The sequence below is a fragment of the Aquila chrysaetos genome, chromosome 13, assembly GCF_900496995.4.
Source record: "Aquila chrysaetos chrysaetos chromosome 13, bAquChr1.4, whole genome shotgun sequence".
Lineage (NCBI taxonomy): Eukaryota > Metazoa > Chordata > Aves > Accipitriformes > Accipitridae > Aquila > Aquila chrysaetos.
This window is the reverse complement of record NC_044016.1, coordinates 35,655,373-35,670,181: the sequence shown is the minus strand read 5'-3', so window position 1 is coordinate 35,670,181 and position 14,809 is coordinate 35,655,373. Positions and strand designations below refer to the sequence as shown.

The following is a 14,809-nucleotide window of genomic DNA, read 5'->3' as shown; positions in this document are numbered from 1 at the left end:
CCTCGCAGAGAGGAATTTAAAGACTTCTGGAAACGCTTTCAAGTTTTTGGTTTTTCTTCTTAATCCTTCTCTGATGGGAAGCTGTAGATAAAAATTAACGTGGACAGAATCTCCCAAGTAAACTCCAAGTACCACCGCTCTTCCAGGTCAAAAGGCCAACAGGGAAATCATATTCCCAGGACCAAGGATCAGCGACAGAGTTCACTGCTCAAATGGAAGAAAAAAAATCCACATGCACAACTGACATCCAAAATGGCTCAACATAATTTATTTTTTATGTTAAAATGTACAGAGTTCTTTTGAAAGTACTTGCTAGAAAGGGGAAAAAAAAGTGATATTACATACAAGGAGAGGAAGGGAGACCATCCAGCCAGGAGCGTATGACATGGAGAATTACAAAGGCATCTAGGCACCCCTTCCCCTTAGCTTACAAGTCACCATGAACAAAGTACAAAGAGGTTACAAAACAGGAAAAGCAAATATAAACAGACAGGAATAGACTCAGCTTCATTTGTACATGCGGCTTTTAGAGGCATCTGGAGCTCCTATTCACACACTCTAGAGATCTCTTTAAAGAGAATTTTTATCTTTCTTAAAATAGTTTTTAATATTCTACAACAAAGATAAAAAATTTTAAAGATGGAATGAAATGAAAAAGCTCTTATTTTTAAAAGGCATCAAAGTCACTAACAGTGAGATTTTTTTTTAATTTCTTTTAGAAGATTACCCAAGTTATCTTGCTAAAAATACATATTTTTTTTTTTTAAACAGAAGTGAAAAAATGGTAGGTACCAATATTACTGCGTTGGATAATTTCTTTTTATATATAGAAAAGAACATTTTTTTTTTCTACAATAGTTCTACAGTCACAAAGGCTTGTGGAAAAGGGAGCTGCCCAATTGATAAAAAAAACATACAAAACCAAACCAAACATAACGGCAAACAAACTAAATTCACGGCCCTCATTTCAACAGCTTCTCCTCCTGTCTCGGACCCCTACCCCCCCCCACCCACACCCCCCCCCAGCAATCAGGAAGCAGTGACACAGCTGAAGATCTAGGAAGGAGAGGGCAGCACAGTGCGCTTTCTACATGGGTTATTTGGAACTGGAATAGTATATACAGAGAAATGGGGTCCTACACAGCCTTGTACATGCTCAAAACTAAACAGAAATAAAAAGTGGAAGTCCTTTGAATTCTGCCTTTTACAGTTAGCAGTTATTGGAGGAAAGTCCATTTTAGTGCATCTGAAGAAACCCCAACCTTCTTTTAGACTCTTTTGGTTTAAAAACAAAAGAAATTAGTCTTATTAATGTGTCTGTATTTCTACTTCATATACAATAAAAAAAGAACTTTACACTAAAGGGTGTCCCTTTTTGGATTGGGTGACATGCCAGCAGTGTAGCCAAAAAGAATGTAAATTGGATTATGCGGTAATAAACACCAAAATCCTGCCGCCTGCATCCTACTATGGTGTTTGGACTGTTTCACTCTTGTAAAACAGGCCGATTCCCTTCTTTTCCCACACTAGATCAAAAGTGTGGCTATTCCTATAAAATGGGTCTCAAACATAGTGGGAGAATCAGGGAAAACATCACTGACCCCCCCAGAGCGCGGCACATTCAGCAACTTCCTACCCCATACCAGGAATGGAAGAGTGACAAGGACACCACAGGGTTCTCGTCAAAGTCACTTAAAACGTACACTTTATCTTCCCAGATTACCTAAGCAAAGAGATTAAGAGGCAGACCACTGGAAACAGCTGCTTTTGAGCTCAGCCTGACTCAAAGGCTCAGAACCAAGACCCTCAGCATTTCAAAGTACATACTAAATCAGAGTTTGGGATCTCAGAGTTGTGGCTGACTTGCCGTTCACCAGAAGAGCCTGCAACCATTTTCTTGTCCTAACAGACCATTAACCACCCTATCCTCCTCACGACTGCATAAGGGATACAAACAGTTCTCTCTTGAGATGCTTCTTGAGTAGTTCAGAGTGACAGAACATGTGGGCATGCATGCACATCTGTGCGCACATGCGTGTCTGGGTGGTGAATGGGATCACTTTAAAGTTACATTATATTTTCAGCATGAAACATACAATTTCAATTAACTCATCTACAAAAACACCAGTGCGAATACTTTATTGTTTACATGTAACTCCAAATTTTACTGAGGGCAAGGGAGTCAGGGAAAATGAAAGATTAAAAATTTTTCCTGACTTGCAGAAATAAAGAGCTTCATTTATCCTCTGTGTCCCCTTCCAAGTCTCCCAATAAGTGCCTCCTGCTAGAAGTAGGAAATGCTAGGTGGGGTTTAGAGGGAAGGGTTGTTATTCTTTGAGATGTCAAACATTTTACATGACTGCAGCACTAGAAACTGCATACAGAGGGGCACAGGGGAGGGAGAAGGACATACATTTGAAAAAAAAAATTTAGAAAGATGATTTCACTGTTACACATATTCTGTCCACATTGTCAGCAAAGTAAGGCTCTTTTTAAATTATGAAAAGATTTTGTGCATGTTTTCCCCTCTAAAAAACATCTGTAAATGATTTTAGCTGTAAAATGTTTCAGGATTGTGAAGAAAACAAAAACACAAAACAAAACAAAAAAAAATCCAAAAAATAAAGACCAGGCTTCCTAAAAAATAAAATAAACCAAAGAAAATCCCTCTAAATCTACAGCAATATTTTAACTGGAAAAAGGTCCATTTTCTCTGGTTCGTCAGTATAAAAGGTTCCTTTATTTATATATATTTCAGTTTCTAGGATGCAAGTTCATCTTGCTCATCTTCTCATGTATGGTCCATTGAGAGACTGCTTGGGCACCCCAGCAGCATTCATGTAGCTGTGATGGGAGGGGCCAGTGTACATCATGTTTCCATGAGGATTTGGCTGCATAGGCTGCTGGGTATAGGCCTGGCTCCCCATCATTCCCATCTGCATCTGCATAGGATACTGTGCTGTCTGGTTCATGTAGGCAGGGTTACTATGGTAACTGCTGTTCATCATAGGCTGCGTCATTCTGTAGCTGTTCATGGCATTCAGGGTGTTCATATTCATGGAATTAACATTGTAAGGGGTGGTCGGCATTAGGTTGACTCCCATGTTCATACCCCGTTGAACAGCTAACGTACGAGGACCAGCCTGCATGGCAACTGCGGGTGGGCTGCGGCCATAGAGCTGCTGCTGGTGTGCAGTTGCAGAGGGCAGTGGTGCTGATTTAGAGCGAATGGAAATGTGCCCCTTGACTGGCATCTGCCCCTGCAACCTCTGCGTGTGTGGAATACCAATATTGGTAGCAGACATGTTACACTGAAGCAGAGGTGACGTGAGGTTCATGGTGGTGGACGCCAGGTTTGGTGGGGGTGTCATAGTGGCTTGTGCTTGTGGTGTGCCTGCTAACGGATGAGAGGGAGCTAGCTGAGCCAGTCCCGTGTTGGACAGAGAAACGCTGGTTGCATAGGAAGTCACAGCAGGAGAATGGCTATAAGGCATGGCATGAGGGTCCATAATGGTGTTTGTCAGCTGCTGCAACTTGGCTAAACTGAATGTGGCTGATGGTTGGGAATAGCTCCCAGCACCAAAATCCCCTGGAATCCTCTCATAGATACTTATGTTACCAGTGCTTCCCGATTCAGGTATTTCCATGATCATAGGTGCTGGGGTGAAGCTGTTGTTCATGCTACACTGAGACAGCGGAGGTTGCTGCTGGGGTGGAGGTGGGGGCTGTGGCTGCTGTGACTGAGGCGGTTGCTGTTGTGGCTGCGTTGCTGGTTGCTGGTTACTTGGAGGCCTTTCTACTACACAGCTCTGAGGTGACTTGATATTGCAGTTTGCTGCAGGCTGGACAGTGTTTTGCTGCATCATGCTGCAACTGCTGCCAATGTTTGCCATTTGCTGAGTGACAACACAACTGTTCTGAGTGAGGCTGCTAGAAGAGGACAGTCCTCCGTATGAACAGCTGCTCTGGGAAGAGTTATTTCCACAAATGCTGCCTCCCATAGTGGAGTCATAGCTGCTGGGGTTTTCATAATTCTCTGTAGTGCTCTCAATGCTGCCAAGGTCACTGAAGCCACTATCCACCACCTGCTGAGAGTGGTCCGATACTGAAGGCACATCCATCATGGGGCTGGTCTCCATGTTCTGCATAGAGGGTGCGGACAGGGATCCTTGTTCAGGACTTATCTGGGTGTAACTGCTCTCCAGAGCAGGCACGTTTGGGCTGCTGACAGAACGTACAGACTGGCTGGGGTGGGACTGAACAGAAGATATTGGACTGTTGTGTTCTGAGGCCTGGCAATCTTCAACCATTGATATCTGAGGATCCTCCTCAGTCTGGGTGTAACTCTGCAAAGTCTGGCAAGCTGCAAGAGTTTCTTCACAGTCCTGGTAAGCTACATCATGCTCATTGCTTTCCTCCTGTGTCAAGGACTGGACTGCTTGGACAGTTTCAAGATCTAGTTCACTATGAGGAATCTCTTCCTCTTCCTTTAATTCAATTAACCCTTCTTTATTACTTTGCTCTTCTTCGTGATCATCTTCAGACCCAGGGACGTGCTCTGAGCCCACCGAGGTCTCATTGGAAGCCTGCTCTTCCTCAGAATCTGCCTCTGCTTCATCTTTTTCTTTTGCATCTTCTCTACTGCTCGGTATGCTTGTTTCTAAAAAACATTCTTGCACCTGAGGCTCCTCCTTCACCCCTTCTCTAACAGGCTGTTCCTCCAATTCTTTTTTCTTCACAGACTCCAGATGACCGTCATCTTCGTCATCAGCATCATGATCTTCATTTTGATTTGTCACTACTGCAACTTCCTCTTCTTCCTCATGGTCGTGCTCAGGTTCGTCTAGTTCTTGCTGTTCTTCTTCTGATTGCCTTTGTTCTTCTAAAACCCGAGGCTTCTCCTCTACCTCCTCTTCTATCTCAGGCTCTTTTACTTCTGGCACTGGACTGCTGTTGCTGTCCACAGGAGAAACTGCTCTTACTTCACTGCTGGCTGTATCTTCCTCTTCCCCCTCTCCTACCTCTTCTGCTTCCATATTCACATCTTCCTCTTTCCGTTCCTCAATAAGAGGCAGCTCTTCTTTCTGCTCAACACCTTCTTCTTTATCTGAAATTTTGGGCTTACGCCCTGGTTTTGAATTAGCTACCACTGCATCAACTCCTTCATCCTGAACTGATGGTGGCACCTTTTCCCGGTTCAGTTTAAAACCTGGTTTTCGACCAGGTCTTTTCTTCCAGTGGACTGGTTTTCGGCTTTTCCCTTTTGGCCATCCCTTCTTCTTTTTCATGGGTGTAGAAGTATCTGGCTCAAGCGAAGAATCCTTTGCTTCACATTTTCTCAGCATAGATAATGGTTTCAAAGTTGGGTTACCTGAAAACACAAATTGAAAGATACTGTTCAAACATTTTTGTTTGACCGGAGCATTCATGGAAGCTTTCCCAAGCATTCCCATCATGTTTATCAACTTTATGTATCAATACTAGCTTAGCGATTTATTGTGAAGGGTAACAATAAGGATCAAGGTCTGCTCATTAGTAATCACACTGGACATTACATTTTCAAAGAACACCAATGCTTTCAAGATTTTGCATGGTCAAAGCTCTGAGCCTTTAATACACAATTCAAATTAAACACTAGGCTATACAATGAAGTCCTGGAAAGACTCAGCACCCTTTACAAATTTTATTTATATGATATGTTCACAAATGAAAATGTTCCAGTGTAGGGGAACACATGCAATAAAAACATGTTTCCATTTAGATCTGTATTTTGTGCATCTGCTGAAGAAAGGAAGTATTTCCACTTTTTCATGGCTTATGCTTTTAAGTGCCAACAGAAATACACAGATGACTGAATTTGGCTACCTTTTTTTTTTTTTTCTTTTTTTTTATCTGAGAAATCATTAAAAGGAAGCTGAATTTCTCTCTCATCTAACTTTCACTTGATGAAGCAAGTTTTACATTTCAGTGACTTTCCAAACACTAGAATAGGTTCAGAGCTTATACAGCCAGAAAGCAATGTGATAATTTACTGACTTACAGAGCTTACAAGTACTGTAAGGCACTCCCTGAATTAATTTTGTTTTGAATCTGTCAATTTGGATGATGGTTGGACTCGATGATCTTGAAGGTCTTTTCCAACCTACATGATTCTATGATTCTAATTAGGATAGTCAGTGACATTTTACACAACTGTTGGTTAACTACTGCAACAGTTAATCATTGACACTAGTTGCTATTCACACTTTACCATCTGAATTTCTGTCCTTCAGACACTGAATTTACTTAATCTGCTTTTGTATTAGTTTTCCTTTTATCCGTTAGGCTGAAAATCTCTCTTACCAAATAACAGTTCTCACCTAAGTAATTTGTAAATTTATCAAGTCACTCTTTTGCCTCTGCTTTCTTTGAATCTACTGTTATAGAACATTTGTTCTAGTGTCTCAATCAGCGCACGACTGTTCTTTGAACTATTCCAGTTTATCAATACTCTTATCAAGTGTGAGTAACTGAGTAAAGATTGTTGTAGTAGTTCCACCAAAGCTAAATAAAGAGATGACAGAATGTGTCTACTCCACTTGAGATTCCCCCGTTCATATATTTAAGGATCATCTGAATCTTTTTGGCTTTGTGCTAGAAAATGATGCCAATTACTGGACATGACCTTCAAATACTCTCTCATAGACTTTTTCAGTGAATTGCCCTTCACTTCATTTACTAAATCCCCTCTTTTTCTGTCAGCTGCTACATTATTTTTTAATCTATCCATAAAATAGCAGTACAGACACACAACCCAGACCAATCTCCCTTAGAATAGAATAGTTCTGTTTGAAGGGACCTACAATGATCATCTAGTCCAACTGCCTTGACCCCACTAATAAAAAGGCTGCTTAATTACTCCTTGTTTGCAGCTTGATTTATTTAATATGTATTAGCTCAATTCTGTAACATTTCATCTTAAGCAAATGGTTTTGATTAAGTCCAATACCTCTCAAAACACTCAGTAGGTAACATCAATTACCCTTATTAACCAAGCTGTAGTCTTGTAAAAATATATCAAATACATTTTTCATATACCAGTGTTCATTTGTATTGAGCAAATAACTGGACTTTCTACTGAGTAATAAGCCAGTCATCCTACTGTTTAAATCAGGATGAATGTCACACTGATGGGCCTGTAATTAGGTTGGTCATCGCACTATATGGATATAAGATCAATTACCCCCAATATTCAAAGCACATTTATTCACATTTCTGCCCTTTCTACCATCTTAAAAAATGTCGTTGATTCCACGCTATGAATTTCCCAAGAAGAGCTGTATTAAGTCCAACAAAGGTAAAACTAAATAATGTGCTCCCAGTAGTTCACAAACGCTTCTTAAAACCTAATCATAGGTCAGCTGAGTTACTCTTGCCCTTTGCTGACAGGCATTTACTCTAAATAGGTCCGATGAGAAGCATTCTGAAAAAAATTCTGGGTATTAAAAAATTAATTTAAAACAAATACTGAATTCAAAACTGAACAACTCCTTGAAGTCATCCATAAAACAAGTATTTGGAATGTGAATAAAGGAAGGAAAGGATCTTCCAGTCAGCATATCATTGTGCAGGAAGAAGGAAATACTACTTTCATAGTATTTGTTAAAGCATGAACACTTAAGCCCTTAAAGAAAAAAAATCCACCTCTTTAAAAAAGAAAAAAAACCCAAACAAACACTATTTCTCTTCCCCTTCTTTCACATTTCCTACCTACTATAGATGATTAGATTTACCATCTCATAGGTATAAGACCCTCTGCTTTTATCTGTACTTTCATGGATTTAATATTTTTAGGAACATAAAAAAAAAAGTAGTAAATGATCTTATGATGGCAGGCTCCCCTTATAATAATGTCATATTAAAGGTGTCCAGTCTGGGCTCCCCAATACAAGACAGACATGGAGCTACTGGAGACAGCCCAGCAAAGGGCCACTAAGATGCCTAAGAGACTGGAGCATCTCTCTGATGAGGAAAGGCTCAGAGAGCTGGGACTGGAGAAGAGAAGGCTCCCAGGGGGAACCTTATCAATGTGTACAAATATCTTAAGGGAGGGTGTCAAGAAGATGGAGCCAGGCTCTCTTCAGTGGTGCCCAGTGCCAGGACCAGAAGTAATGGGCAAAAACTGAAACAGTGTCAGGAAACACTTCTTTACTGTGACTGAGCACTGGAACAGGCTGCCCAGAGAGGCTGTGGAGTCTCCCTCCTTGGAGATGTTCAAAAGGCATCTAGCCATGGTCTAGACACGATCCAGACACCCCTGAGCAACTGGCTCTTAACGGTCTTGCTTAAGCAGTGGTGCTGGACAAGATGACCTCCAGAGGTCCTTTCCAACCTCAAGGGACTGCGATTCTATGACTTTACCATATGCACTTGACACTGTCTTCACAAAAGAATATGGATTTGATGACCCCTCAAGATTTCATGTGCATCATTTTTTAGGATACTGAGAAACATATGTATGTGCTCATTCAGTTGCACTTAGTTAATTGTGAGTGTGCATGCAAGCTTGAACAGAAGATCCTTACAATATTCACATTCACAGTAAAACTTACAGGTAGAACTAGGAAAAGCAAAATAATACAGCCCAGCCTATTACAGAGCTCTATCTTCCCCCATACCACACTAATCAAGTTGCACAGAATTAGTAGAATATAGAGAGACAAGCTTTATTTGTTTTCTATACCACAGAACACACTGTCTTCCAGAATGCCTAATGCTTAATAAAAAATACTGGCCTCAAATCACCGCACCACACTATCCATTGTCATTGTAGTCCTGACAGCAATCAGAACCAGTTCAAATTCTCATCAGAGACCAAGTTTAAGAGATTGCAGTGTTACATTTCAGAGAAATCATAAAACACTTTCAATGCATTGCCTCAGCTAGAGATTAAGTTCTCAGGGAAAAAAAATCTAACCAAACCCACTCTTACTCAGAAAGTTTAAAAAAAAAAGAAGTGACAAGTAGGTTTCTGTAGTGATGGGAAAACGTCCAAAAAATCTTAAGCTTCCTATAAACATTCCTAACATAGTTATGATTAAAACAGTCTAAATCTGAACCAAATATTAATGACTGCAATACTGTATTTCTGAATTGTCCTAAGGCAGTGCTGCCCCCCTCCACCCAGCTTAATTTTTTATCAAAAAAGGCCAGCTGTTTTTGATGATTGCTTATCCCTGTGGGCTAACACGTTTAGGTAATTGAAAGTACACTGCATTTTCTTTAAGATCATTACAGTTTTACTATGTATATGCAAGGGCACCTGCATTAAAGGCATAAGCAGCCAACAGATACCGTTTGATGTCAGGAGCAGCAATACCCTAAAATAGTGTGCTTACTACTTTATTACTTCAGAAGTTCTGACAAATTTGCAGAAGTTCAGGAAAAAGAAAAAGGCAACAGAAGTGACACAAGGGAACAGAAAGCACTAAATTACAAGTGGCAAGTAAGAAAGTAAAATATTTATAAAGTAGGTGAGCGAGAACCTGATTGTTGTAGTATGTAATGGGTGTGAGTTAAAACAGTGGCTTTCCAAATACCGATTCTGATCCCTGGGTACTCTATGGACTATATGTAGTTTGTAAAAGATGGTTAAAAATCACTAATATATTTTATAAAGCAACGTATGTGTGTGGAATCTCTAAGGGGATCTGTGTCTCCACCAGAAAACATTCAGAAGAGCACAAACGAAAAAGACTGAAAACCACTTATCTAACAGATCTTCTCCCAACTGTATAGTCTTATTAATGGTGCTGGAGTACCACAAAAATGTATTTCATGACTAATCTGATCACAATAGAATTAATAAAACAATGGTATAAGCTGACTGTGCATATATTCCCACTAAGCAAACTTAATGCTGCATCAACACGTGTTTGCACTAAATTTACATAGTTGTATGCTGCTATAAGGATTTAAGGGTAACTGATGCTAAATGGATTGTATACATAGCTATAATCATATTGATGCTTTCTGTATTTAAGAACTTCTAAAGAAAAATTCTGCTCTGCTAACCACAGGCTAGTTGAAAGCCATAAATTAACGAGTTCGTTCCAGTAACTATTTTGTATTGTGGGATAACGGCACCATACTTCTCTTTCACACAGTTCTTCGTTTTTATTTGGCTGACTGCCTTGCGCTATGTAGACCATCAAAAGAACAGATCATATAACAGCCATAATGAAGATTACTAACGAAGGATCTGAATGACAGAGGGTTTTTTTTGAATTGTCAGTACACTCTAAGTAATCAGTTCCAACCAAATAATTTTATTTTATGAACTGAAGGTTCAGAGAAGTTTAAGGACATATGAGAAGCTGAGAGGCAGGACATGCAATGTGATGAAGAACTAGATCTCAAAAGAGACAATTTATTACTTCTCTTTGTTACAGAAAACTGAGGGCTCTCCAATTCATTTCTGTTTTGTTTCTGTAAGTGACCCTGCTGCATAGGTTTTTCCACAATCACAGATACCAATTCCACTAGGAAAGCTGAATCAAAAGGACACCCTGTGATCAGGTCATTGCTAATAAGATAGTTAAAAGCATGCACCACATTTTCATAAGACTTGGGAATGTTTGAGGCTGGTTTGACTGGTAAGTTATGCCTAACCTTACATTTTGGCTAGAAGTTACAAGACAAGGTAAGCAGCTTGTTCCGTCATGAGCTAGTATATTTCTGACACTCACTGACACACTATCTATATCAAACTTTCAACAGCATACCACCAAACATACCATTAGTGTCATCAGACTCCTCCTCATCTTTGGACTTCCTCTTAGAAGAGGGTCTATGCCTGAGTGTGTCTGGTGGGGCTAAGTGCCGAAAGTATCCACTGGGCAAAAGTTCATTCTCCTCCTCCTCATCCTCCTCCTCCTCTTCCTCCTCCTCAATCTCAAATGTAGGCTCTAATCGGGGCATTGGTCGTTCAGAGTCCGAGTCCTCAAATGGTTCATCCAGCACTTCTGTGGTCTCCGAGATTGTTTCAGTGACAACGCTGCTGTTGTGGTGCTTACGCTTGCGGACTCGCCTCTTCCGATGAAGAATTGGTTTCTGAAAGTGGAAGGTGGGAGAAGAGAAGACATTTTATCACATGCAGTAGAAATAAGACACTGATAAACAGAAAACATGAACAGCACAGTTCAACAGTCCCAGTGGGACTAAGGGGCTCCCTTCTGGAATACAGACTTCACTAGAAATACTGACTGGCACCTGCCTTCAGTTAGACAGATGTCAAATACAATGCAAGATGACCAACTTCCATGAAGACTGCTAGACTGACACTTGTGTAATAGAATAAAACATTTAAACAGCTGAAGCTAATAGCCCATCCATAACAGCTGAAAGTTCAGAGACACTACAACACAGATGTGAATAGTTTAGAATAAGCTGCAAAGATGATATAGAAGAGAACTTTTCAGTGCAGCATCCCATGAAGAGAGGATTTTCTTGGTCACGTTAATAGAATTCACATCTCCGTGGTAAATCATTCCAAAGACTTTATGCTGTGATTTTAGTTGTTTAGATAGCATTTGTGTTTTGCAAGCTTCTTTTAAAAGTAGGGCCATATCTGTTTCTATTTTGCATGATTGAGTAAATCTTTAATAACCAAGGTGGAAAAATCAGAATTACAAGGCAGAAGTTAGAATTAAAAAAACTCCTACCTCTGATTCAACAAAAACCACCACTACAAAAAGGTAGCAGAAAGCACCCTCCAGACAGAGTTCTGGAACACTGAGCAGGTGCCACCTGTATGCTTAACACATACCTCATGTATTACCAATTGCACAATCCTTCAGAAAGCACCAACATACTGACAAAATAGACTGCATGATATAGTCAGAGACAACAAGAAATAAGGCACACACCTTTCGTTTTAATGTTGGCTTGGTGAGAACAGGTGGAGAGCTTGATCGAGGACTCACAGGCTCATCATCTTCCTCTTCACTACTCTCACTGAAACACCTCAGAAGTGCCCTATCACTATCACTGTAGCGGCGGGGTAATCTGTCGCAGTCCTCCGGGAATCTACACTTCAGTGGCTCCGTGTTCTTTTTCAGCTGCCCTCTCCACCTTTCCATACCTTCGCTGTACCGCCGACGGGGAATTGCGGATTTTTCACCTTTGCCATACTGTCCCTGGGAAACTGCAGATTTTTCCTCATCTTCAGCATACCGGCCTCTTGGGGCTGGAGACTTCTCCTCACATTCATCACATCTTCCTTGCAAGGCCGCTGACTTCTCCTCACAGTCACTGCACCGGCCTCGTGAGGCTGCTGATTTCTCCTCACATTCACTGCATCGCCCACTGGGAACTACTGTTTTGTCCTCCATGGGCAATACTGGCTCCTTCTCACAAAACGGCTCCCGAAGTTTTTTGCCCTTGCGGTTCCATCGACCTCTTCGTGATGGCTGACTGTTTGCTGGAAGACTATCCAGAGGAAAAATGTGCTTGTTTGGCCGTGCAGAATTGGCTGGAGCAACAATGTCTGGCTTTTTTTCACTCTCTGTAGGTGAGTAAGGCTCTTGCTCCTTCTTCTCCCATGACACAGATTTTACCATCTGATTTAAATACAAACAAATAGATTTTACACTTCCTATTTAAGCATGCATGTCTATCTGGCATTCAATTCCACAAAAGCTTTTGAGCAAGAACTCAGAAAAGTTTAAGAAGAATAACTTCTGGGAATCTGAGAAGAAAAGAATTGACCTTTATGAGATTCTAATAGTGCTAACTGCTACTCCTTTCCTCCCAGGTGATAATGTACCTCAATTAGCTTCCCAACAAGTGACTTCAGCCAGCAGCAGCCATCCATTGGCTTGCTGGAATGCAAGCATTATCTTGCTACCTTCAAACACAGTATTTGTGTAATTTTCAAGAAAAAAGTGACATAAACTTGAAGCCATTTTTGCATTAAAATGCACAATTAGTTTACTGTATTTACATTAACAGCACATTAATTTGCCTCTTAGTATTCTAGTCAGTGCTCATCACCTGATGTGAGAGTGCAATCCTTCAAGGACAGCAGCCTAGATTTCAGAAACCTTCACTGCTCTGTGGGCAGTAATTCTAAAACTATTAGTGGTTTTGCAAAAGTACACAGCAAAAGCCTTTGGTGACAAATGTTAGAAGTTTTTGTTGATTCATTTCCATTTATGCTATTTGTCACTTACAGAAATACTGGGTCCTTCAAACCCAAATCCATGTCAATAGTTTGATGACAGATCAGGTTGCTTGAGAGTGGGAGGCAGGTTTTTTGTTCGGTTTGTGTTTTTTTTGTTGTTGTTGTTTTTTCAGCACCCCCCCACCCCCTGCCCCAAAACATACTGCAAAAATCATTAAAGGCAGAAAGAACCTTTTTATTCTTTTTAGAGACAGTCTTTAACCTTTCTCTAGACTATGCCTCAATGTTTTCCCTATTTTTAGTTTCTAATCTGAAACTATAAAGATACATAAACTAATCATGACTGCACTGCTTTTTATGATTATGCCAAATGGCCAAGCTTGGCATTTGAAATCTTGTTAGCATTGCCTGCAAAAGCACCGAGTGTAAACTGTATGCCACACAGAAGTAACAGATTCACTCTTACACTGGTCTCTGGATCCTTTTCTTTCTGCTGTTGTTGCTCTTCATTTTCCCCATCCTCTGTCTCCTCTTCTTCATCTTCAGAGACAACTGAGTTGGAAACTATAACAGGTGTCCAACGCAGACATTCTGCATCCACATCTATAGGTCGGACATTAGTTCTAAGCTTTGCCATATGTTCCTGGATAAGTTTCTCCCGACGAATGATCACAAATCTAAACAGTAATAATACTCTGATCAACAACAGGCTACATACATACTGTACATGTTGTCATGTGAAACAGATATAAGGTATTACAGAAAAATCTGTACTCTCAATCAGTGCTGCCATGAATAACTTCAGAGAGGACAGAAAAATCATTAAAACTGTACAATTTGCAGTACTGTCAGACTACCAGAGAAAGCATCTCAAAACTGAGAAAACGCTGTTAAATTCTTTCCACTTGTTAATGGTGAAGCCATCGTCCTTCCATGGGTAATGTTCAGCTGCAGAGTATCACTTTTATTATGTGTTAAATGGACAACAGGTATGCCATTTGGGGAGCAGGCAACACAAGGTGAAAGATACTGAATGGTATTAAAAGGACTGCTTAAAAAAGTTACAGTCCCACAACCAGAGTGGATTTTATTCAGGGGGCTGGGAATAATATCACTGATTAAAGTATACTGTGAAATGAGGACATAAAACTGTTCTCAAATAACTTCCAAGTTTTCAAATAAGTTCCAAGTTTAACACAAAACACAACAGAATACAATCCCACTCCCAAAACTGCTATGTTCTAAATCAAAAATAATTCCCAGTATTTCGCTTGACTTGTACACTCAGCTGGGCAAGCAGACTATCCACATACCTCATTTCTCCCAGTGATCTATCCCACTGTTCAAGCATCCCATGTTAATCCACACAGTTAATGGCATCTTTGAGGCCCAGAGAAAAGGGGGGAAACAACTGTCTGCTCAGTGACTGGAAAATTGAATAGATTTCCCTCTAGAGAAGGGAAGTTGCTGTTCTTTGTTCTGTTTTGTGAGTATGTTAGACTGATTATGCTGAGGGACCCCAAGAGAACATGGCCAAGAGACCAGCTTGCTTTCTCTCACAGCTGCAAATTACTTAGAAGTTCCACAGATGCAGGGCTACATAGCTGGAAATCTGAACCAGCTTTGGCACTGAACAGTTCTTGCATT

At 40.5% G+C, this 14,809-nt stretch overlaps 1 protein-coding gene across 4 annotated transcripts in view; it reads right to left on the bottom strand.

The window, feature by feature from the left end:
* Nucleotides 1-246: 246 nt before the first annotated feature.
* KAT6A (lysine acetyltransferase 6A) overlaps nucleotides 247-14,809 on the bottom strand; it is a 52,871-nt gene continuing 38,308 nt past the window's right edge. For all 4 annotated transcript variants that reach the window (XM_041128511.1, XM_030036194.1, XM_041128512.1 and 1 more), the window contains 4 exons: nucleotides 13,629-13,839; nucleotides 11,907-12,599; nucleotides 10,776-11,091; nucleotides 247-5,371 (listed from right to left, as the gene is read on the bottom strand). In XM_041128511.1, the coding sequence (XP_040984445.1) occupies nucleotides 2,784-5,371; nucleotides 10,776-11,091; nucleotides 11,907-12,599; nucleotides 13,629-13,839 (3,808 nt within the window). In that variant the 3' untranslated portion in view covers nucleotides 247-2,783. The remainder of the gene's footprint in view (nucleotides 5,372-10,775; nucleotides 11,092-11,906; nucleotides 12,600-13,628; nucleotides 13,840-14,809) is intronic.